General features: G+C 50.4%; 1 protein-coding gene across 6 annotated transcripts in view; it reads left to right on the top strand.

The window, feature by feature from the left end:
* Osbp2 (oxysterol binding protein 2) overlaps window positions 1-24,794 on the top strand; it is a 154,131-nt gene that overhangs the window by 89,153 nt on the left and 40,184 nt on the right. For 2 of the 6 annotated variants that reach the window (XM_051165176.1, XM_051165174.1), the window contains exon 1: window positions 8,331-8,452. The exons of the other annotated variants lie outside the window; for them this stretch is intronic. In XM_051165176.1, the coding sequence (XP_051021133.1) occupies window positions 8,374-8,452 (79 nt within the window). In that variant the 5' untranslated portion in view covers window positions 8,331-8,373. Of the gene's footprint in view, window positions 1-8,330; window positions 8,453-24,794 lie in introns of those variants that run through there. 6 annotated transcript variants of the gene reach the window in all.

Raw genomic sequence — 24,794 nt, 5'->3', positions numbered from 1 at the left:
AGAGCCGGAGTGGCTCTGTCACAGATGCCCACGGTCGAACTCTCACCCCTGCGTCTCCAGCAGGATGAGAGGGCCTCACACAACTCATGGTCCAAGAGGAGAAAAGGCTACCCAAAGCCATGCCGCATCTTTGGTGCATGATACGGCTTTCTCCTCACACTGTGGTGACAGTGTCCCAGCTGGGTGCAGGCAGTGGGAACCAGTGTCCAGCCTGGTGTCTCCTGTCGAGGGTCTTTTCCCCACTCCCTTGATGGGAGCCTCTCCTACTGGGTGATGCTCTCTGCAGGAGAAGCTCTGTGGAGCCTCTGCAGAGATGCCAAGAGCCAGATGGCGTCCCTCTGCTGGCCCCCGGCCTGGGAAGCCCATTCCCAGTGGGCATTGAATTTCATTCTGTGGGGCAGGAGTGGTCATGTAAAAGTCATTCAGTCGAGTTCCTACCTCCTAACATAATAAAAGAGTTGCTGCTGAGAGCCTGGGCACCAGGTATTCATGTAAAAAGACACACGACAAATGAATTGTTTACAAAGTGGGTCTCATGTAGCTCCTCTGCATAAACAGCCCGCCCCTGTGGCTACCTAACAAACACACATGCCCAGGAGTCTGCTTTCTGAATTGAGTGGTGTCCATGATGTTAAACCACACACCTTCCTTTTAGACTTGTTGCAGCCCCAGGCCCCATCTTCTGTGTCTCCAACCCTGAGCCCTATCCCTCCCCTCTCCCCGCCCCCCACTCCTCCTCCTCCGGTGAGACCCATCCCCTCCTCCTCTTACCACCTGCACCCTGGCCCAGTCTGTCCCTTTCCTGTCACCTTTTCTTTGGGTTGCACTCATTCCCTCAGGCCATGCTGTCACAGCCCTCACTCAGTTCCTCATCATTTTTGCACCTGACCACCTCCCCGCAAGGGACTCCTCTGACACTTGCCTTGTGTGTAATGTTTCGGGGACAGATTCTGTTCTTGTCACTTCTTTCCTGAAGAGCCATCCCTTGCTAGCTTCTGCCTCTGGGAGGACCTTCCTGCGGGCCAGCCCCGGACTCTACACTATGAAGATCAGGGCCTCCAGTGTACCTTGCTCTCCATCCCGAGGCAGGGTTTAAAGGTGGCGGTTCCCTGCCTCCCCGGATGCAACCTGCCTTCTCTAAGCCACTCTCCTCCCTGCTCAGATCTCATCATTCTTGCTTGAGTGGCCATTCATGGGGACTAGAGTCTTGCTGTGTATCAAGTGTAGTACATGGCTCCAGTGATGCCAAAGCCAGTCCTAGGGGCGGCATTATGTCCTAATGCCCTGTACTTGTGAGTGTGACTTTATTTGGGAAAATAAGGTCTCTGCAGATGTAATCTGAATGGCTTTGCCATAAAGATTCCTATTGTAGTTTGACAGAAATGCATGTGCATTCACATATATACACACTCAGGCACAGTACACATTTGCATACACATGAGAACATTATAGTGGAACACACAGGCACATACATGCATGCTTACATGCATGGGCACATGCATTCACACACATATGTAAGGACACTATACAAGAACACACACGAACATGTATCACACACATGTACACACACAGGAAGAACACCCTATAAGGACACACACAGGCACAAACACATACACACAGGCATACACATGCAAACATGCGATGCACAGTACACACCCACCAGAAAGGTGTTCTATCACTGTGAAGAGATACCATGACCAAGGGACCATTTAACTGGGGTCTTGCATACAGTCTCAGAGAGTGAGTCCATGACTGTCATGGTAGGGAGCATGGCAACAGGCAAACAAGCATGGTGCTGGAGCAGGAGCTGAGAGCTTACAACCCTAATCTATAGAAGGTAGAAGGCAGAGAGAAACTGGGTTTGGTGAGGTCTTTTGAGGCCTCAAAGCCCACCCTCAGTGACATCCTCCGATAAAGACACAGCTCCCAGTCCTTCCCAGACAGTTCCGCCAGCTGGGGACTAAGCATTCAAACATCCGAGCCATCTCATTCAGAACACCAGGATGGCCATGAGGAAGCCAAGGCAGGATGCTGGGCTCTGCTGGGCGGGGCAGATGAGCAGAGGGCGTGCAGGTGGTTGTAGAGCTTGGAGGGAAGACTGTTCTACTACTGATGGGATGCTAAGGCAGAAAGGGCTCCGTCCCCTGGGCATAGACATTGCCCCCACAGAGTAGAAAGAGTCTGGACAGTTGACCATTGCCTGGTGGCGGAAGACAGTGAGTGTGAGACAAAAGCACTAAAGGGCTGGGCTTTCACAAGAGCACAGTTGGACGTGACATGACGGACCTGAGGGGGGCTTCCAGTAAGGCTGTCAGTCTTACTGTTTGAGTAGGGATACACCTGTCATGGTTTGCTTTTCCCAATGTCTTCTTTCTTCACCCATCAGCCCCTCCTGCTGGTTCTGTCACCTCTTTGACCACACGGCTCAGAGCAGGCCTAGGAGGTTATGGCAAGTGAACGCCCGCATGGATGTCCTTTCCTTGTGCCCAAGCCCCACTCCGGTGGCCACCGGCATCTGTAGCTGTGAGCTGCTGCAGCAACCTGGAAGCTGAGGGTGGGTTGAGGCCTCCAGCCCGGTTGGATGACAGGTACCTGACCCATGGTCCCTCCACACCTGGTTGCAGTTATGTCCCTTCTTTGCAGGGCCCATCGCCATGGGCGGCTCTGCTCCTCCGACTCATGGGGATTGTGCCACGCATGCGCCAAATGATCCAGTCCCTCTCTGATTGCTGCCTGCCAGGTTGGTCTGTGTGCACTGGTGTGGTGGCTTCTCTGATGTGACCCCTGGGCACGCCTGTTCCTAGCCACAGGTTTCAGTGTGAGCAGGCATTCCTGTGGCCCATTTGTCCCTGTCCCTGTTTGTGAGAATTACATATACTTAGGGAAGATGACGCTGTGAAATGGTTAAATGATTCTAAGATATGCGGTGCACAATTTAGTCATCTCTCACCACCTCCCTCCATCTCACGCTCTTCCCAAGAGAGCCACATAATTTGTTACAGTGGAGCATCTGAAAGAAAAAAAAAAGTTCCTAAAACACAGAAGGGCAGGTGCCCCCGCCCCACGTGCCTCCGTATGCACCTATGAGATTAGATTAAACCACACGCCCTTTTCTCGGGGCCCCACTGTATTTTTGAAGATCCTCATGTGCCGACTCAAACAGATCTATTTCAGCTGTGGAAGGGCTCCATGGTTTCCTTAACTTCCCTTTTGAGGGCTGATGAAGATTGTTTACATTGTTTCTCTTCCAGAGAGTGCTGCGTGGAACAGCCGTAATGCGTGTCACTTAGCTCAGCTCCCAAGAAGTGAAACTGCTGAGTGACAAGAGTGCACATGACAAATATCAGCAGGCATTGGCCAAACAGAATACAAAGGGCCTGGGGACATGGTTCAGTGGGTCAAGTGCTTACTTTACTGAGCAACCCTGAAGGCCTGGGTTCAAATCCCTAGCGCCTACCTAAAGGCTGGGCCTGGCAGTGCATGTCCAATCCCAGTGCTGGGAGTAGATGGAGACAGGCAGACTCTTAGGTGATTGCCAGCCAGGCAGCTTAGCTGACGGGTGAGCTCCAAGTTCAACGAGAGACCGACCCTACCTCAAAAAAGAAGGCTGAGGGCTGACAGAATGGCTGGGCAGGTCGGGGTGCCTGCCTCTGCGCCTAGGGACGAGTTCAGTCCTCAGGACCCACATGTGGGAAGGGAAGAACTGAATCCTGCCGGGTGTCCTTTGACCTCCACACAAGCACTATGGCATGTACATGTTTCACACAGAGACACAGACATGCACGCACGCACGCGTGCACGCAGGCAGGTAGACAGGCAGGCAGGAATGCCTGTCTTACAACAGTATGAATTGTTAACTTCCTTGGCACTGTTCTTACACTGTTACTAAGTAAACAGTGAATAAAAAGGCATTGCCTTTGAGACTGGGTAGGCCTTGGTTTGTTGGCCAATCATTGTTACAGTTGCTTTTATAAAATCGTGTTTGTTTTTCCATTTCTCTCTTAAGCAGACTATCACATAAATAATTAAGGCTCTTTTATATTTGTTTAATAATAAGCTTTACAACACAATAACTGAGCAATTATTACTCTATTCTTAACCCACTAAGCTGAATTGGCTTCCTCCCAGCATGCATCCCAGAGATACTTGCACTTTGTAGCTTTTCCTGTTCTAGCTTGCTCTCCTGATGTCTCCTGGACCTCTGCCCATGGCTCAATCCCCTTACTTCCTCCTCTAACTCCTCCTTCCCTGGCTGGCAGGAAGTCCATCCCTAATATCTCCCCTGCTCAGTGATTGGCTGTAAGCTGCTTTATTGGCATATCAGGGGACAATTGGGGAGCATATACAACATTGAAACAGGAGATTCTCAGAACAAGGATTGCAACCAGATATGAGGGGTACAGAAATCAGCATTTGAATTACACAGTAACGTATGCCTACAGATCATGTGCTTTCGGAAGCTTGCTAATCATCTGTTGCCATGGTACCCTTTGGGTAGTTGGAGTTTTTGCTGCTGTAGAGTAGTCACTCATTCTAGTTTGCCTTCTGTTGTATATTTTTCAGGTTTTTTCCTCCATGTTGTTGTTGGGGTTTTTTTGTTGTTTTGTTTTGTTTTGTTTTTAAGACAAGGACTCACTGTGTGGACCAGGCTGTCCTCAAATTTGTTACTGTGGCCCTAAGAATGTCTGAATGCTTATGTTGTAGGATCTGTCAATCAGAGGGTTGGGAAATGCCCCAGGGTGGAGTTGGGGGGGCGGAGTGGAGCTCAGAGGTTTAGGGCATTTCGTCCTGGTCATTCCCTGGAGGACCAAGACCTGCTCTTCTCTTCTCTACCTCCGTCTCACCAGCTGCACACCAGAGCTCTCCACACCACGCTCCCTCATTCCAGATGTCTCAGGTCCACAGCCTCTCTGCAGGTGACAGTTACGCTCAGCATTGAGTTGGACCTTTGTAATTGAGCCAGGCTTTGGCAGTGCCTGGCATTTGTCCCTGGTGTGGGTCATTCCTGCCAACTTAGATCCCACCTGACATCCTTGGGGCTTTGCATAAGGAATTAGTCCGCTCAGACTCACAAAGCACCACAGTCTAGACCTTTCTCTCTCTCTCTCTCTCTCTCTCTCTCTCTCTCTCTCTCTCTCTCTCTCTCTCCTGGAGACTAGAAGCCCAAGGTCAGAGTGTCCTTGGCTTGCTTTCTCCCTACGTCTGTACAAGACTCTGTATGTCCACATCCAATCTACCTTTCCTAGAAGGGCACCTGTCAGAGTAGGTTAGCCCCACTGGGTGGCTTTATTCTATTAGAAGGATCCCTTTCAAGGCTTCAGGTCCAAGTACGTCCTGTTCATAGGTCCTCGGGGTGGAGTTCAAATTGGGATTTGGGGCCCGGTTGGTTTAGCTCCGAATAGAACAAGTGAGTGAGCAAGGGCCGTTTCTAGCTGAGGATCTGGCAAGCAAGGCTCAGGGTGACTACTATATTGGTATTAAGTCACCCGGCAGGTGGGCTACAAATCTGAGTCCCTCCCCTCCCCACCCACCCACACCTGACTGGCATCATAAGATGGGACCCGTAGTCCTGATTGCCTGCTCTCTGGCCACTGCCCCATGTCCTGCTACCCACGGTTTAATAAAATATCTCACCCTTCCCGAACAAAGCCCACAGTCTTCAGAGACTCTTTATTCCTGGTTCCCCCTTCAGGAAAGGGTTTCAAATACTTTGATCAGTTGATTGAATGTGTTTTTTGTCTCTGTGGAACATACTATACTAAAAAGTAAAATATTGTTTACAATATAAAAAGAAAAAAAATGCCAGTGGGTTCACACCCTCACAATCCAGCCTTTGAATTTTATGTATTTTTTTCCTTCCCCTTTTCTTGTTTCCCATCTTCGGCATCTAATTAAACATGATCTGCCCATCACCCTGGCATTATAGCTAATGGTTGCCCGCCCTTTATGATTATGTTAATGGCTGTATAATAGTCCACCGAGCTGATAATCTCTTAATGTTTGAGTCATCCTTCAGCGGTCAGGTGTTTGACCTTTCTGTTTGTGTTATTCCGGACAGCAATGCAGTGAGCATCTCTGTACAGGAAGCCTTTTGATTCTCTGGCTTCATTTCCCAAGGGAGAAGTCCCAGGAGCTGGATTGTTGCGTTTAGGGCCCTGAATGAGCTATCACGACCCTTTGTGGGATAAGCCACCAATGCCCCACACCGCAGAACAGGAGCACACCGGCTTCCCAAGAATCTCAGTGATGGCGTTATTAGGTTGTAAATGACTAAATTTGTGGCAATTGTAATATATGTAAACAAACTCATCAAGGCTGTTAATTTGTGTTGCTCTAATAACCAACCAAGGGGGGAATATTCTGAAATAGATCTGTATTTTTAGTTGTATTTGTTGTCACTTTCTTTAAGTAAAAAAAAAAAAGTAATGATTGAATACTAAACAAATGAACAGAGTCTTCAGGGACTTGTCAGTGAAAGGAATATTTAGACTCCAACAAGCAAAAGTCCCCTTGGTTAATAACCCACGGGAACAGTTGAAAGGAGGTGTGAACACGCACTGTCCTTTTCATCAAACGGATTTAAATGGCACAGTCTTCCCTATAATAATTTTGTAACGTTAGTATAATCAATGACAAATTGAAAATTTTTTTTTACCTCAGACATTATTTTAATTGCCTAGCAACCCATTCTCATAAATTGCTTTTTAATTAATTCCTTGGCTTTGGCACAAAGTCATTTATTTATTAATGGCAATGGCATATCTAGCTACCCGCTCTACTGGACTGGACTCTAACCACCCTATATGAGCAGAGCCTGATACTCTTTTGGCATGGCTTACAGTGTGAAATAATCATGTACAAAGGTGGGGCAGTATGTGTGCACGCATGCGTGTTCATGTGTGTGCACAGGAATCCATGAATGTGCAATCATGTGCACTCATGTGTGTTCATGTGTGCACACATGTGTTTGTGTGCATGTGCTCTTCCAGAACTTAGGGATTATTTTCTTCTTTTTTTTTCTTGACTACATCCCTTTCTTCTCTAGATGTGTTTTCTTTGCTGACTTCTCAGAGAAGCCAGAGTGGCTAAGTGTGAGGAGACATGTAGGGCTGCGCTCCCTTGTCCTGACCTTTCTAGCTCAGGACAGAGACACTGCTTTTAGTCAGATTTTTTTTCCAGCTTCCAGGACACTCCGAGCATGTGGCTACATATCCTGTCCTGAACTAATCCTACACACATAAATCCTATAAAAACCACCAGAAAGCCAAGGCTGGGGCACACCTCAGTCTCTCTCTACTGGGGAAGTTAGGCAGGTGTTCCAGGCCTCTCAAAAGTAGGAAGACTGGGGCCTGGTCAGTAAACTGCGGTCGTGTGCACAGATTGCTATACGGGCATCGTGAGTCTGACGTTGAAGTGGAGCCTTTGGGCAGCTGTACTGAGTGTGGACTGCAGGCAGCCAGAGTGGAAACTGGGAGATTTTCTGGGACGATTTCTAAGAGTCTGTGGACCCGGAGAGAGTGGGCGATGGATGGCGAACCGTGGGATCCTGCGTGTGTCTTATGGGCACTGCGCTCAAGATGTGCTGGCCCAGTGGTCTTAAGGCAGATCAGTCAAGTAAGGAAGGCTCTGAGCTTTCTCAGCTGAGCAACTGGGAGGGTCCTGCAGTTAGCTGATGGGAGACGATGGAGGAAGGGTTGGGAGAAAGCTCTAGGGGACCACAAGAAACTCACATTTGGGCAACTGGGTTTGTGACTTCCACAGGGCATTTGTATTTATAGAGGTCTGGGCAGAGGTGGATGTCCCCAGATGAAGTCCCTGGGGCTCCGCCTGTTGCCTTCCTCCCAGAAGGTAGCAGGTAGCTAGTTGCAGGTGGCTGGACACAGATGACGCATCAGCTGCCTCAGCGGGGTTAGAAGGTGACCGGGTCTCAGCGGTGACCTCAATTTCCTGGAATCACCCTCAGCCTCCGGGCCACCCCATTTCCCACGTGCCCCGGCTTCTCAAGGGCACCCTTCCTTTGAAATGCAGCAGCGCCTAGCCTGCTGCTGCAGGGGGCGGCACCTTCGCTCGGATTTTCGCGTGCAGACGTGACGTGGCCGCGGGAAGCCCGCCTCGCACCCCGCGCCCCGGAGCTCGTGGGGTCGCACGGCTGCGGCGGCGCAGGCTCTTGGGGTGGAGGCGGGGAGACCGCTCGGCTCGCGCGGCGCCGACGGGGTTAAGGGACCGAGCTCAGGGCGGCCCGGTACTCCGTGCGACGCGACGCTGGGACCCACGAGCGCTCGCCGCCGCCTCCGCCCCGCGGCCCTCCGAGCTGCGCGCCCCGGGCCCAGCGCCATGTAGCGCCCAGCCGCTCGGAGGCCGCTGGCCGCGGGGATGAAGGGACGCGGCTGCTGGGAGACGGCCTCCGTGCGCTCCTTCTGCAGCTCCGGCTGCCTGAATAAATTTAAGAAGGGTTAGTGCCGCCGGCTTCGCGAGGCTGGGCTCCCCTCACACGCACGCACGCACGCACGCCCCGCGCCGGGCTTTGCTGCAGGACCGGTCCACGCGAGCCTCTGATGTCATTTGCTCGCGGCGTGGGGATCGCGGGAAGCCTCGGGGAACCCCTTTTCTCGCACCCCGCCCGCGTACGCTGCGCAATGGCTTCGCGCATGGCGAGTTTTGGAAAGGGGGCTGCGGCTAGAGATGCGCGGAGGTCGATTAACCTGCGGGGAGGGAGGAAAAGAGATCCAATCCCCTGTTCTTGAAAAGGAGAGGGGGTCGGGGAGGGGCGGTCGTATTTACCCTCCCCCAATACTGACCCCATTTCTTCTCCAGTCCACCTGGGATCCTCACTACCCCTGGGCCTTTTAAAGGCTCCCTGAGCTCTGGTAGAACTGCAGCGCCATCCATTTGGGGCCTTGTCCTCGCGTCACCCTAGCTCACTGCGTGATGCTCTGGAGTGGCCAACTAGGTCTGAGCAAGGGGCAGCCCTGAGAATGCCCCTGTGCTACGGTGATCCCCGGCTAGCTGCTCCAGTGTGCTGGCAGAAGCCTGCGGGGCGATCTGACTTCGCGTTGATGGGGGATACTGCTGCTTTGCAGCATTGCAGCCCCCTAGTCTCTTACCTGCCATTTTTGATGCTCGTAACCTTTTTTGGAGACTGCCGTGAGTGAGACTTGCTGTTTACCTTGATGAGGGTTTTTGGTCTAATGCCAGTCACTTGGGAAAATCAGGATTCTTTAACCCTGTTAACCTAACAGACACAACAGAGGCAATTAACTTCACTTAACTTGCCTTGAGTAGAAACAGCTCTTTTATGGCTTTAACGCCCCCTTGGCCTGGCCTGTAGTAAACCTTGTGATTAATTTTGCTTGTTGACTGGCTATGGCAGTGGGCTTCATGGGGGTCTGGCTAGCTCCTGCGTCCCCCGTCATATGAATGCATTCTATTCAGTGTACATTTTCAGCTCTTAAAGGTTGGTTTTAATCTCCAGTTTTTGCTTCGGATACATACTTTATGCATATGCAAAGTTAAATGGCGATTCTGTTACCGGTTTAGATTTATTCAGAGGGCGTGTCTTGGAGTCAGTAAAAAGAAAAAGCATCAGATGTTAAATTGCTTTTCATTTTGATTGCTATTACATGGAAGATTCGAGGCAAACAGGAGTATGGGATGAGATGCCAGCTTGCTCTCTGCTTGGTTGTGATGGAAACCCACACATTTATGTGGGAGCAGAGTCTGAGTGACCTCTGATTGGCAGGCCCCTTGGGGCCAGCTTCTATCTTCCCTTCATGCCAAGATCATGGTGTGTGTTTGTATGGGGGGTATATATGATAAACACGGTGTACTGGGGCCTGGAGCAGAGCTCACAGCCTCAGCAGGAGACCCTGTGGCCAAGAGCCAGCAGATCTCAACCTCCAGACCAAATCCCTCAGGGCCAGCAGACTTGTGTCCCTGAAGTGCTCTCTGTGTGGAAAGGTGAGCTTAGGGAGGCCTGAATAGAACTTTTGAGACAAGCTGGCAGCCTCCTACTTTTGATGTTGACTGCTTGCTTAAAGGGATGGAGATGGGGGGGGCGGGACATGGTTGAGGGGAGGCTTGGGCTGACAGAGGCCTGGTTAGCATCAGCTTTGAGAGGTTGGTGTTGTCTTCAACCCCCACCTCACAAGGCTGGTCTCCTCAGCTTAGACTACATGAAATGGCCCTAGACAAGTCCTTACAGACTTGGTGCTAGTGCAATAGTGTCACACACCACAGCCTGCCTTAGACAAGTTGAAGAGGGAGCTGGGTTTGCTGCCTGCTCTGCATGCAGGGAGCTGTGATCCAGCCTATATTGGGCTCAGCGGCAGAACTTTGTGGCTGGGGACATCAACTCCCATGGGCAGCTACTCTGGAAGTCCCATTGGGCCAGGAGGAAGTCTCGGATGTTGTCTGGACTCTACTGCCAGGTCACAGGCCACTGAGTCTGCCCCTTTCTCAGAGTCATCTACAACAGCCAGTTCCTGGCTCCATGAAGGGTAGCTTGAAAAGGGGGCCCCCAAAGAACAGTGTCTGACACAACCCCAGCTCTGGGCACATGAGGAGCAGCCCCAAGGAGTCTGTGGCAGGAAGCCTTGCTTCCTTCATTTTTTGCTTCCCTCACTTAAAAAAGGCTAGAGCTTTAAACCTCCCTTCCCAGGACCAGGGAGATGGCTCAGCGGGTAAAGATACTTGTCACCAAGCTGCCAGCCTGACTTTAATCCCTGGAGTCCATGGTGGGAAGAGAGAACCAACTCCCATAAATTGTGCTCTGACCTACACACACACACCACACACACACACACACACACACACACGCATACACGCACACACATGTTTGTTTGCTTTTTAAACTCTTTACCTAGCAGTGAGGTTGAGATGAGATAGTGTATATTTTGTGTGATAAATCTCTGTGCTTCAAACAGAGCCTTGGCAGCCACAAAGGCGGAAAGGCCCATATAGGGACTTGGGGAAGCTCCGTTCAACCCTGGGGGTTACCAAGCCAGGCTCACTCTGCACATTGTATAGCACGTCAGTCACCAAAGCGCGGCCATAGGAGACATGGGAGAGAGAACAAGCCCACATCTGTCTTCTGAGGACAGGGATCCGACACAAACATGAGCTGAGGGGTGTGTGGGCCTGCGATGGCGATGAAGCAGAACAGACAGGAAATGGAAAGCCAATGAACTCGGGCCTGTTCAACTCTTTGTCAGCATAACGCAGTATCAACGCCCAAAAATTCATGTTTGAGAATGACACAATTGAGTTACGAACAAATTGAAAGGTGTGTGGGGGGGGGGACCTTGATGTTTTAAGTAGATTTACATTTTTGTGTTGAGCCGTATTCACAGATGTCCTGAGACACAGGTGGTCTGTGGCTGCAGCTGGATACACCTGATAGGGAGACTAGGTGTCCCCAGTTCAGCAGCACAGCCCTCTGCCTGTGGGGTGTGTGTGTGTGTGTGTGTGTGTGTGTGTGTGTGTGTGTGTTTGCCTGTGTCTGTGTGAGTGTGTGTGAATGTGTCTGTGTGTGTGTCTGTATGTCTCTCAGTATGTGTTTGTGTGTCTGAATGTATGAGTGTATGTGTGTCTGAGTGTGTGTGTGTGTCTAAGTGTGTGTGTCTCTGTGTGTGTCTATGTCTGTAAGTGTGTGTCTGTGTGAGTGTGTGTGTGAATGTGTCAGTGTGTGTGTGTGTGTCTGTATGTCTTTGAGTGTGTGTTTGTGTGTCTGAATGTATGAGTGTCTGAGTGTGTGTGTGAGTCTAAGTGTGTGTGTCTATGTCTGTGTGTCTATGTGTGTGTGTGTATCTGTGCTAGACTTATACATCTTTTTTAGCTAGAATGCAAATATGGAAGGCTGTACTCAGGAGCCCCTGGGCCCAGCATGCTGTGCTCCCAGAGGTCAGGCCAGGTGGCCTTGAGCAGGCTGTACTTAGGTGCTGCAAAGGCCATGGAGGGCGATGTCTTCACACAGGCTCCCAGCAGACTTGGTAACGAGACCCCCCTGGAGGTGTGTGGTTATACTGTGAGTGCCAGGAAACCATGTGCTCTAAAGCCTGTCATGTTTTTGAGATGGATCTTCACTGTGTGGCCCAGGCTGGCCTCGAACTCACAGTGTCCTGCTTCTGCCCCCTAGATGCTGGCATGACAGATGTGTGCCACCATGCCCAGCCTGGGTTTTGATGTTTTTGTTGTTGTTTTGGAATTCACATACCCCCCCTTTATCTTTGGGGGTAAAGCAGGAACCATTCTCAGAGAAGGGTGCCACAGAACACCAGCAAGAACTGATGGAGCATATAGGACCCTTCAGAATGCCACAGTTAGGTCTGGCCGGGGACAGCCTGTCCAAGAGCTTGCTCTGGCATCCGTTGCAGGTCACATGAGCTGAGGTCCTGTAAGGCCACAAGGCCTGCAGCAAGGGGCCGGCTCTGTTCTAGATACACATAAAAACTCCGGGTCTCTTCTGGCTCACAGGCTAGCCAGGAGCTGAGCCTCCGGGGGAAACTATCCCAGCCCTATCCTCCCTTTTATTTATTTATTTTTTGGTGCTCCTGTTGCAAGTGGCTTTGATAGAGGGTGGGAGAGAGAGAGAGAGAGAGAGAGAGAGGGAGAGAGAGAGAGACAGGAGGAGTGGGGAGGGGAGGAGAAAGAAGGAGCGAGCACTAGATAAATTTGTTAGGCAATAAATCACAGCTGACTTCCTGGTGGAAGCAACCCATCCTGTGTAGGATACATGAGATGGTGCAGGTGGAACAGTTAGGATAGGACGCCAAAGGGATCGCTCAGAGCCTTGTGCCGCGTGGGAAGTGGGAAGGAGCCCGCTGACGGGACAGGCAGACTGAGGTGATGTCACCTTGTGAGGTGACAGCTATTAGTCTCTGGGAATGAAAGCCTAGTAAGGAGGGTGCAGCCCTGGCACCTCTGGAAACAACCTGTGGCTCATGGAAAGGAAATGTTGCTGCAGGGCTGTCCCTGTTAAAAGGCGTTCCTGTAGCCAGTGGTTACTACTGCTCAGTGCGGCCCGTGAAGGAGGACCTAGACAGTCGTGTGTGTGTGTGTGTGTGTGTGTGTGTGTGTGTGTGTGTGTGTGTGTGTGTAAGCCTCTGGCCGCTCACTGACACATGCCCGTGCAAGGATGCTGCTGGATTTCAGGCTCCTGTGTGATTTTTTTCATGCAGTCAGCACACAGTGCTTTGTTGCTGCCGTGTACAGAGGACAAAGGAGGTTTGACAGTCGCCTGACTAGGTAGCCTGGGGTCTTGTACAGAAGGTGCCATAGAAAAGGTCACCCCGGTTCCTCCATATGGAAGGAAAATGATGGCGCCACCTCAGGGCTGTGAGGGCGAACAGTGGCGCCCTTTGTGTTAGCATTTTGTTGGGGTGACAGAACAAGGGAGTGTGGCTTTGTTTGGGCTCAGTTCCAGTATGTGGGTGGCTGATGGTTTCTGGGCCTGGTGTGCAGAGTACCAGGTAGAAGGGCTTTGGGGGCAGGAGGTGGAGAGAGGGGAAGGATGCGGCTACTGGGGAAGTTAGGTCCCTTGTGATCTGTCTCAGAGGTCCCTCCAGAGTGAGCCTCTGAGGACACGTCTGGTTTCAAACCTCGATAAAGGGTGCCTAGTTAATGCAGCAAGCAAGAGGACTGGTTGGTGGTATCAGTTTGCAGATGGGGAAACTGAGGCTCCAGGAGGAAAAGCGACTGTCTTCAGATCACACAGGCAGAAGAGGGATGAGTGCTTACATGCCAAAGGGGGTGGCCAAGGAGCGAATCTACTGCATTCTCCGGCCCAGCCCGGCTCCAGGGAAGCTGCAAGAACCCTCAGTCCCTGGAGAATGTGGACAGTGACTTGTGGGGGAATCCTTGTCCCTCGAGAAAGGCTAAATGCAGGGGGTGCTCTACAGGGTTGTGATGCTTCAGAGGCGGGGTGGGGGGTGGGGCGGGTAGAGAAGACAGAGCATGCGCCTCTTGCATGTATCCAAAAAATTGTGTTTCTCGGTTATTCTCTCAACCCCAAAGCTGTGCGGGGCGCACTGTCTGTAGTCAGGTGACCAGAGCCCAGCTCAGAGGGGCTGTGGGTTCCAGTCCCTACTCACCTCATTCCCAGGCCAACTTCCTTCTGATCCTTCCGCACTTCCCAAGGACAGAGCCTAGGCCTGAACAGGGCCCTGCGGCCAGGCCTGGAGTCCAGGGCGCGCAGCAGGTCGTCAAGTACACAAGTTTCAGGGATACTCACTGAGGCAACCACACAGGAGCTGAGAAAGGCAGTGCCAAGGGAGCCCATGAGGAGGGCCCTCTGGGGACAAGCAGCTAAGGGGTGGGGAAGGGTGTGCCTGATGCTGGGCAGAACACTGTTGGCAACGGGAAGAGGTGAGCAGAGGCTGGCGGGGCAGGCTTCCCTTGCCCCTCATTGCTAACACACTGGCTGAACTCATGCCTGTGGCAGCTCTGAGCCCAGGGTGGCAAGCAGCTTGGGGTGCTGGCCTGTGAGGGGAGGCTCGGGGATCACAGTAAAACAGAAAGCACACCGGAGAAGAGGAGCACAGCATCCTTTATGGCCATGGCCCAGTGTACTCAGTGACTATGGGGACAACGGAGCTATGACAGGCAATAGGCTCCCCAGCCTTGCAACTTGGAGGCTGTTCTGGTCAGTGGCTCCCAAGAGTCTAAGGAAGGCAATACTCTCAGCCCTTGGGGTCAGGGTCATTTGTTGCTCAGAGTCTGCAGTGGGTCCGCTTGGAGCCTTGACAGACTCCTCAAGAACCGCCCCCCCCCCCAATTCCCACTTATCCTAAGGTTGTTATATTATTTTTCCTAGAAAAAAAACTTTTCTTGAAATTATGGGACATGTGAATCTACAGTGTCTACTGCGGATGGTTCCCTCCACTCTAGAACCATACAGTACGCAATTTGCCTGACCATAAGCAACAGCCCTGATAATAATAACATTTGTCAGAGTCAGTGTTGGGCCTTCAGAATAATACAGTGATGTCTGCTAACTCCAAGCAATAAACATAGGGCCACCCAAGTGCCAAGCGAGATAGGTAACCCCATAGCAGCTCAGGTGTAGGCTAAAGTTGGCACAGGGCTCACAAGAGCCCCGGGAGACCAAGTAGGGAGACACCAGGGTGGCCAGTGACAGGAGAACAGTCTAAGCTCGTCTACACAAGGTTGAGTTTGAGCGCACACCCGTCCCTCCTCCGACTTGAAGCAAAGTTCTGACCTCTTCAGGGGGCATCCTACGGGGCAGGGCACTCGACGCCATGTCGGCGTGACTCATTCTCTGACGCCTGGTCAGTAAAGGGCCAGTCGGCTCACACCAGCAATGCATCTGATCAAACGGATGAAGCGAGCCACGGGCTCTGGGCTGCTAAAGATAAACTTCCTTTTATGTCCTCTCCTCTGACGTACATGTTGAATAATAACTGCTGACGTGCATTGGCAGAAATAGCTGCCCACGTCAACTGTTATAGCAGGTCAGAAGGGAGCCATGGACTCGGGGTTTGGCACCCCACCCGGATGGTACCCCAAGGCTACTGTTGTGCATTTTGTGGTGTGTGACTCTGCCTGGAGCAGTTTTACGTGGGATAAGAATCTAGGGTACCAGTCAGCCCAGGAGCCATTTTGAGACTGTTCATTTTGCCTGGAGATTTCCCAGACCCTCTTCCCAGGCACCCCAACCCACATACTTTGTTCTTGGCCAGACTCTTGAGGCCCAAGGGGCGGCGGGGGGGGGTCACTCCTCTGTCCCTGGACAGCTGTTACTTTAAGGATGCTTTTGGGACAGCAGTTTTAGCTGCTCACAGCGTGTCTATGGCGCTCGACAGTTCAGGATGCTATGAATAGGTCCCTATTTCTGGTTCACGCTTTTCCTCTATGTGAGCGTCTTTTCTACATCATTTCCCCATGGCCATGCATCTTAAGCAGCTTCCCGTGCGGCCGAGGGCTTGACTGCATCAAATGCCTGCCTGCGGAATGACTTTCCTTCTGCTAAGCAGCTGAGTTCTGCTCAGATCCTCAGCGCAGCCAGACTGCTGCCTGAGCATCTTTGGCATGTAAGGTTTCTTCATTTGCGTTTCTCTCCGGGACAGATTCCCGGGAGTGGGATGGCTGCATAGAAGGGTGCAAACACTTCCCTCTGCCGTGGCAGCTCTCCCTTGCCAAGACTGGCTCATTCATGATGCTGGTGGCTGGGTGCCCTGCCTTCCACTGCATGTGTTCTGAAGAGATGTTGTTCTTCCGTGGGGGAGGTTCTGTGGGGTGGCTGCACACATGTGCAGGTGTACCTGTGGAGACCAGAGGTTGACACTCAGGTGCCTTCCCCTGTCGTCTTCCACCTCTCATTGACTGACTCAGCTAGGCTGGCTGGCCAGCAAGCCCCAGGGATCTGCATGTCTCCACCCTCTCCCACCTGCCCCTCTGCACGCTGCCACACCCAGCTTTTACAAGGATGCTGGGATCCAAACTCAGGTTCACCTCCCCAGTCCCTCATTTTTTTGTTTGTTTGTTTGTTTTTGAGGCAGTGTCTCACTATAGAGGAAGCTATGATCCCCTTGCCCCGTCCTCTCAAGTGCTAGGCTCACAGTCATGTGCTATACATGGCCTGCAGCTTGTTACGGCCTTGAGTTTGATTAACGAAAGGAGTAGGCAGTAGTTCCGTGGCAGAGCGCTTGGCTAGCATGCTTGAGGGCCTGGGTTCCATTCCCAACATTCGAATTGAACAAAACAGAGGTTGAGTTGTCCCCACCAATCGAGTCATCTGTGGTACCCACGCCTGGCTTGGCAGCTGCCATTCCTCCTGCCCTTCCTGGGAACCCAACAGGAAGGACCAGACGCAGAGCCAGTGTGTGCCAGATGGACGCTCTTTGGACCATGGTGTTCTTAGGAGTCGGGATTCAGAGAAATGGCTCCCAGACTTCACCCCTCCCAGCCATCCCTGCTGCATAACTTATGGGCCCAGGGCAAAATGAAAGTACGGGTGCCTTGCAGACCCTTTTGCTTCAAGGCAGTGACAGCTGAGCACTGGTCCAGGCATGCGCACAGGCCCCGTGAATGGCAGCCCTGTGTGGCCATTCACGTGGGCTCATGTTGAGCCCAGGCCGTGCCCAGTGCGCTGGTTGGAAGTAGCCACCTGGCCTGTGCTCACCCTGCTCTTCAGCTTTCACAGGGACCACTCCGTATGGAAAGCTCAAGACCAGGCACGCATGGAGTTTTGCCGCTCTGCCCCACAGTGGGTAGCACACATGAGGACCCTCGTCCTCCGAGGCCCAGTGCTTTCCTTGCGGCCATTTCTGTACTTGCTTTGACCTCACCCTGGGATGAGGTCATCTGCCCTTCTGGATGCTGGTGGCCATCTGGCCCTTCTGTTCATCATCACCTGCTCTGGTCAAGCAAGCATGCCCGGGACACTCTGGACATTTTTTTTTCCCCCAGTAAGAATTGGTCCTTTGTCCCACACACTTCTCCCCTCTGTCCCCACCCCATTCTCTGCCCCTGCCAGGACAAGGTCAGTTGCTGTTTGTAGAGTGTTGCTGGTAATGAGTGGTGGTCTTTGAGCCTTTTCCTCGATTGTAAATGTCCCTGACCACAGGCTCCTCCCAGACAGCAGAGATGGTAGCTGGAGATTAGTCTCATAGGGCCCATGGCACAAGGTGGCATTCTGAAAGGATTCTGTGTGTTACCACAGGGAGCGGGGCAGGGACTCAGGACCCAGCCCCAGCAGCAACTAGGGTGCATCCCTGGGGTCTCCCATGGATGGTTGAGCTTGGAACTTTTCTTCACGACTTCTTGTCTTCACTCTTCCTCTCGTGAGAAGCGTGGTCCCATACTTTATCTTTCCCCACAGTTTCAATGTTTGGATTAGGAAGGCATCCATGTGTGAGTTTTCACCTAGATCTCAGACAGGCTTCATAAAAATCCCAGCCCGTCCTAGGTCACTGCCGCTAGCTGAGATGATTTTTCTGACATCTTTTCCCCGTTTGCCAAGATAATGCACATTCACTATAGAAAATTTAGCAGAGGAGGTTCCCAGAGGAAGGAAACTTCAGCAGGGAAGATGGCTCAGCCAGAAAAGTGCTCACCACACAGATGTGAGGACCAGAGTTCAATTACCCAGCCCCCACGTGAACGACGGGCAGGTGTGGTAGCCCCACCTGTAGTCCCAGGACTTGAGAAGCAGAGGCAAGGGCACCCCCAGGGCAGCCTCCCTAGATAAGCTAGCCAAGTGCATCGGCTCCAGTTCAGTGATCAAGGAAAGCACACAACAGCATCCCTCTGGCCTCCTCACGTGCACACGTGTGCACCTGCACACACGCACGCGTGCAAAAGAAAGAAAGACTTGGCAGTCTAGCACAAAGGCAACCACAGACCACACTGCCTGTTCCACGTTATCGCCTATGTGTGATGACCTCACGTGAGTCCCCCGAATTGTGAGGCAAGGTCTCACTATGTGGCCCAGGCTGGCATTAAACTCATGGTGATCCATCTGCCTTTGCCTCCTGGGCACTAGGGCTGCACCACTACATCCAGCTTTTGACGGTCTCTTGATCTCTGTCTGGGACCCCAGATGGTTTGAGGTCAGTGCATAAAGGTGATTGCTGCCAAGTCTGATGATCTGAGTTCAATCCCCGAAGAGAAATGACTCCTGCAAAATGTCCTCTGACCGCCACACATATACCCCACAGTGCACATGCACCCTTACACATATGCCCGCAGACACAAACACAATGGATAGATGTAATGCATTTTTAAAGAATTGGAAGACGTGGCTCACTATTGACTAGTGATGGCGTTGTTTCTAATAGGATTGAAGGGCTTTGCCTTTTTGTTTGGTTTTTTTTTTTTTTTCCATCTATTTATTAGTCTCTTGTGGAACTATGACTACACTGTCATGTGTTAGCTTTGTCTCATGCTAACCTGACTGCATCTCCCCCCAAGTATTTATCATGAAAACCTTCCAACACCAAGAAATGCTGAAGTGCTTGTATTGTCAGCATCTGTATGCTCAGCATCTGTCTTGAACTCTGCCACTAACATGTTACTATGTTTACCCTTATATTCCACCCACTCTGTGTCCCGTGACCCCCCCCCCCCCCCCGCCTTTCTCCCCCCCCCCCCGTCTTCTATCTATGCCCCGTTCTTTTATATTAAAAAAAAAAAAAATTATATACTTATTTAGTATACAGTGTTCTGCCTGCATGTACACCTGCAGGCCAGAAGAGGGCATCATACCACATTACAGATGGTTGTGAGACACCATGTGGTTGTGGGGAATTGAACTCAGGACCTCTGGAAGAGCAGCCAGTGCTCTTATCCTCTGAGCCATCTCTCCAGACCTTCTTTTATATTTTTAATTACTTTTTTGGAGACAAGATCTCATGGATACCCCAGGCTGACCCCAGACTTCCTATGTAGCCAAGGCTAGCCTTGAGCTTCTGACCCTCCTGCCTCCACTTCCTGAGTGCTGGGGTTACAGGCATGTGCCCTCCACGCCTTTGTTTTGTTTTGCTTTGATTTTTGCGCAGTGCTAAGGGATCAAACCCAGGGATTCATGTAGCAAGAGTTTACCAATTGAGCCTCACCCCCAGCCCTCCGTTCGTAATTAAAAACACTCTTCAAAACATACAGCCACTGCTACGTTTCACCTGACTCCTCAAATGGAAACACTTGAGTGTCGTCACCCAGAGCTCAGCCTGTGTTCTCTTTCAAGGTAAGACATTAACAGCACACGTAGCACTGCCCTTAGTGTACAGGCCGTGTGAGTCCGACCTGCAGAGTTGCATACACACCTCCAGGGGTGCTCATGTGCAGAAGCTTGCCTTGGGTGCACTCAGGAAGGGGCCGGTTGCTCACGGGACACGTGAGCAGTGAGCGTCCAGAGAGGATGCAGCACGCTCCCCCGCCTGCACACTGCCGCATGCGGTGTTGCCCTGCCATCCTTACAGCCATACTGTCCTTACACCCATACCGCCTCCTGCGATCTTGGTTTGCGTCCCCACCCCCACCCCCCAGCTTGCTGTGAGATGCGTCTCTTCTCGTGTGGCGTTGCTTTTCCACTGAGTGGCTTGTCTTTTTTGTGGGTGTGAGCACCTTCATATGATGTCAGTCTCTTATAAATTGTTCTTCCACCTTTTTGTGTTTTCACATTATTTATTGTTAGTCTCTTGTGGGACTGTGGCTACTTGTCATATGCTGGTTTTGTGTCATGCTAACATGATTGCCCGGCTATGGTTACCATAGTTGGGAAATACAATTTCTGTGAGGACTAGTCTCCTCTTACCTGCATTTCCCCCCAGATGTTCCTCATGAAAATCTTCAAACAGTGAGAGAAGTTGAAATGCTTGTATTGTTAGCATCTGTATGCCCAGCACTTGTGCTTTTTAGTATTTTAATAAGCTGTTTATAGTGTTATTGAGTTATAATCCACACACCATAGGGATTCCCTTATTTAGAATGTTAACAATTTAGTGGTTTAAAAAAAACGTTTACAGGATTTTACACCCATCACTGTAATACAGCTGTGGAAATGTCTTTGCCTCTCCTGAAAAAAGCCATAGACTAGTAGTCACTCTCCATCCATCCTTCAGCCCGCAGCAGCCACAGGGCAGTTTGTCGTCTCTGTAGATCTGTGTGCTTTGGATAGTCAGTGGTTCTTCACCTCCTGTGGGTGGCTACCCCTTTGCGGGTCAAATGACCTTTTCACAAGGGGTCAAATATCAGGTATCCTGCAATACCAGGTAATTTTCATTACAATTCATAGCAGTAGCAAAATGAGAGTTATGAAGTATCAATGAAATAATTTTATGGTTGGAGGTCACCACAACATGAGGAACTGTATTAAAGGGTCACAGCATTAGGAAGGTTGAGAGCCACTGACCTAAGCAGAACCTTTTCTGCCTGGCTTGCTTCACTTAGGGCAGTGACTTCTAGGATCATCCATGTTTCAGCATGTACCAGGGCCACATTTCTTGTTACTGTCATATGATATGCCATTGTGTGGATATACGGCATTGCGCTTATCCATTAAATTGATGGCTACAAAGACAAAAGTTTTTTGAGTGGAGGTATGTTTTTATTTTTCTTGGATAGACACTGAGTAGTGGGATTTCTGGGCCATATTACTCTGTTGCTAGCTCATGTTTTAATTGATGAACTGTTTACGGTTCTAATAGTGTTCTGAACCTGGGAGAGCAGAGGTCATAAGTGAGGCAGACCGAAGTCTCTTATAATAGCCAACTTTTCTCAGGGCATCAGGCACTTCATCCTCGGAGGGTGAAGAAGAGTCACATGACTAAGGAGTTCAATCACAAGGACAAGCCACATGTGACAAAATGCGTTTTTCCATTGAGGAGCGTGGATAACCACAGGTGAAGTAAACTCACCCCTACCCACCACACCCGGGAGGAACACAGAAGTGTTCCAAGGACGAGTCTGTGTTTTGAAGAAACTGAGGTCACAAGATTCTTGTTTCCTTGGAGTTTGCTCACGAGCACTCAGAACTCTCACACATCTCCATTTTTGGACCGTGTTCTGACAACGAACTGCCAAAGCATTTGTAATAGTGACTGCACAATTTCACGTGATCGCAAACGGTGCACTGGGGTCCCGGTGCCTCCGTACCCTTGCTGACACCTGTCATGTCCTGCTTGGTGTTTTCAAACTGCATCCGCTCTAGTGGTGTTGTATCTCTCCATCACCCAAGTGACAAATATGCTTATTTTTTATTTTTGGCCATTTGGGTATCTTTGTAGAAATCTTTGTTCAAATCCTTTTCCTATTCTTTTTTGCCTGGGGCTATTTGTCCTTTATTGTTAGGTCAATTATTTACACACTGCAGACACAAGTCCTTTATATGGGTTTTAAATGTTTGCTTCTTTTTGTGGGTCCTCTCTTCACTGTCTTGCTACCATTTGCCAGTGTCCAGCTCCAGCGTCATCTTTTGGCCTTGCGCTTTTGATGCAGCGTCTAAGAGTTTATCTTGCCGACTTGTCTAATCCAGACTGAAGCAGAGTCACTTCTGTCCCCTCCTAGGAACCTTACAGATTGAGTCCTGACACTTAGCACCCTGGCTCCTGCAGGGTTAGCTCTACACCAGTGAGGTGGGGCGTAGGGTGTCCAGGGTTATTCTAATGCATTCTGTCCTGGAAAGATTTCTCTTCTGCTTTTTTGAGTGTCTTTGCACCTGGGCTGAAAACCAGCTGGCCACAAGAATCGGGTTCATGCCCATATTTCCAGTTGTATCCCACCCAGCTAAATGGCTGGCCTTGCCCCGTGCGCACGTTGTCCGTGGCATTCCTCCATTTTATAGCCGGTTTATTAGACCTTATGGATATTGCTTTATGCGTCTGCTTGTAGATTCTAGATACTTTCCTGTGTTTCCTCATAAAATATTTTAAAGGCTCACAGTGACATCTTTATTACAGTTTTTTTTTTGTTTGTTTGTTTTTTGGCAGAGGGTGTAAAGTTTTCTTTTACTAAGAATGTAAAATATATAGTTGATTTCTGCCAGCCCAGCACTGTTTACTGAATGGCTCCTTTTCCTCCTACAAGTTTGTTTGAGCCTGTTTGGGGATAGCTCTCATTTTAAGGTCAATCTTTTTCCTGTACTACAAGATGTCTACATACCAGCACGGGACATATCTTGTAAGTCGAGTCCCTCCACTCTTACCACAGTGCTGCTATATTTATTCCCTACTTCACAAGTGGGGACACTGAGGCAAGATGGACGGGCTATATCCAGCCACACCGTCCCCAAGAGATGACAACTGAAATCCTGGAAAAGAACACTGGGGACTTGGTGGCATGTAGAGCTTGACGTGTTGCCAGCACCTGACGTGGCAGCTGCCACACCGGCTCTCAGGAGGCCCTGGTCCCTACCAGTTAGCAGGGCTCTGTGCCACTCTACGGGTGCAACTTGAAGCTTTCAAGAACCCGCTCTCTGGAAATCAGAAACTGCCACAAAAGAAAAAAAAAAAGTCTGCACTTTTCCTTTAGTGCCAACAGAAAGGAACGGAGGAATGGAGGACCGTGTCACTTTAAATGTCCTGGATTCTGGGTCGCCCTGGATGGCTCTGAGCCCTGCCCTCCTTAGTCAGGCTCTCTCACAGAGGCTGAGGGTGGGACGTAGTTCCAAAGGGGGTCGAATATAAGTAAAGTCCAGGGTGAGGCAGCTGTGGAGTCGGGACTAGATGTGGGGTAGTCACTGAGGCTGAACTGGACACAGCACGGTCCACCGCCCTCCTCTGTGGCTCTGCACTCTGACCTCTTGCACGTTGAAGACACGCAGCCCTCCTGGGCGGAGCTTTTTGGAGCTCATATGTGCACTGTGGAAGGGCATCACCATCTGTATTAGTTACTTCTTGCTGCTGAGATAAAACATCACAGTTGGAGGGTGGCACTTGAGGTGGCTGGTTTACACTGTGTCCGTCTGTGTGAGTGTGTGAGTGTGTGTGTGTGTGAGTGTGTATGTGTGTGTGTGTGTGAGAGAGAGAGAGAGAGAGAGAGAGAAGAACAAGTGAGGGAATGTGTTCAGCTAGCTCTTTCTTCATTGTTATTGTCGAGTGGAATCTCCAAGTGTGCCTATGCCACTTTTGAATTGCTTTTGCTTTGGGGCCATTGTGAAGAATCCTGTTATGAATGTTCACATGTAAGTTTTTGAGTGGGTACAGTATTTTTTTTTTTCACTAAGCAGCTCCCTAAGCGCCTGCGCTCCTCAATTTCCTACTAAGTGTGAAGGCGCCTGGTTTTACACGTCCTTACCAATATTTATTTTCTGAGTTTTAAAACAACTGTATAGGCTGGTGAGATGGCTTAGGGGGTAACCCCTTTGAGGCGGCCAGTCTATGAAGTATACCTGCTTATCTGTCAGACGTTTGCTTAGCTTTGTGTTATCTAAAACACACTCTTTACACTTCCTCCTGCTAGTATTGGCGCTGCAGCAGGCCACATTTTTTAAAATGTTATTTTCTGGGCACTTACTGCTGGTGTTAGAGAAATAAAACCCTTTGCTCACGGACCTTCACTCTACAGTCTTGTGACTTTCTAACACGACAAGATGATGTGGTCTTTTGACTTCTCTTTTGTGACTTCCTGAGTGACTGGCTGAGATGTCCAGTGTGGCACTGAGGTGGTGATGGCAGACACACTCTGTGTCAAATTCTGTCAAATGATCTCTTTCAGTACTTACTGAGTTTGTTGTAGCCTTAATTTATACCGTTAAGGTGACTTATGTCCATTTAAAATGTAAAATGTTCAGTTCCCGAGGTAAACCCCTCTTGTTCATGATATTATCCCTTTCTGTGGAATCCTATTTGCTAATATTTTGGGTTTTTTTTTTTTTTATGTTCTTCTACTGATGGGAGCTCTTAGGCCTTGATTTTCTTTTCTTGCAGTGTCTTTGTGCTTTTGCTGTGGGCACAGCACCAGCCCCACAGGATGCTTCTGAACTGCCTCCAGCTCTTGTTTATATTTGGTAGAACTCAGTGCAAAATGTAGGGCTGGGGTCTCTTAAAGGAAAGGTTTTAAGCATATCTGATTTTTAAAAATATGACATGCGTTCACTCCTTCAGGAAGGTTTCTGTTTACTGAGGGCAGGAGACTCACTGGCACAAGGTCAGTGTCCTTTCATAGCAGCAAGATCTACAGCTGCGCTCTCACTGTCCCAGGAGCTGCAGAGCTGCAGGACTGCCAGCTCTGTCGGCCTCACAGAGCTTTTCAAGGCTTTCGGATTAATTTTCTGTTGTTGTTCTGCCTCGCGTTCATGAATTTCTGCCCTTTCTTTCTTCCCACTCACCTTGCGTGTCCAT

Source organism: Acomys russatus, chromosome 22, assembly GCF_903995435.1.
Source record: "Acomys russatus chromosome 22, mAcoRus1.1, whole genome shotgun sequence".
Lineage (NCBI taxonomy): Eukaryota > Metazoa > Chordata > Mammalia > Rodentia > Muridae > Acomys > Acomys russatus.
This window is presented reverse-complemented; position numbering and strand designations above follow the sequence as displayed.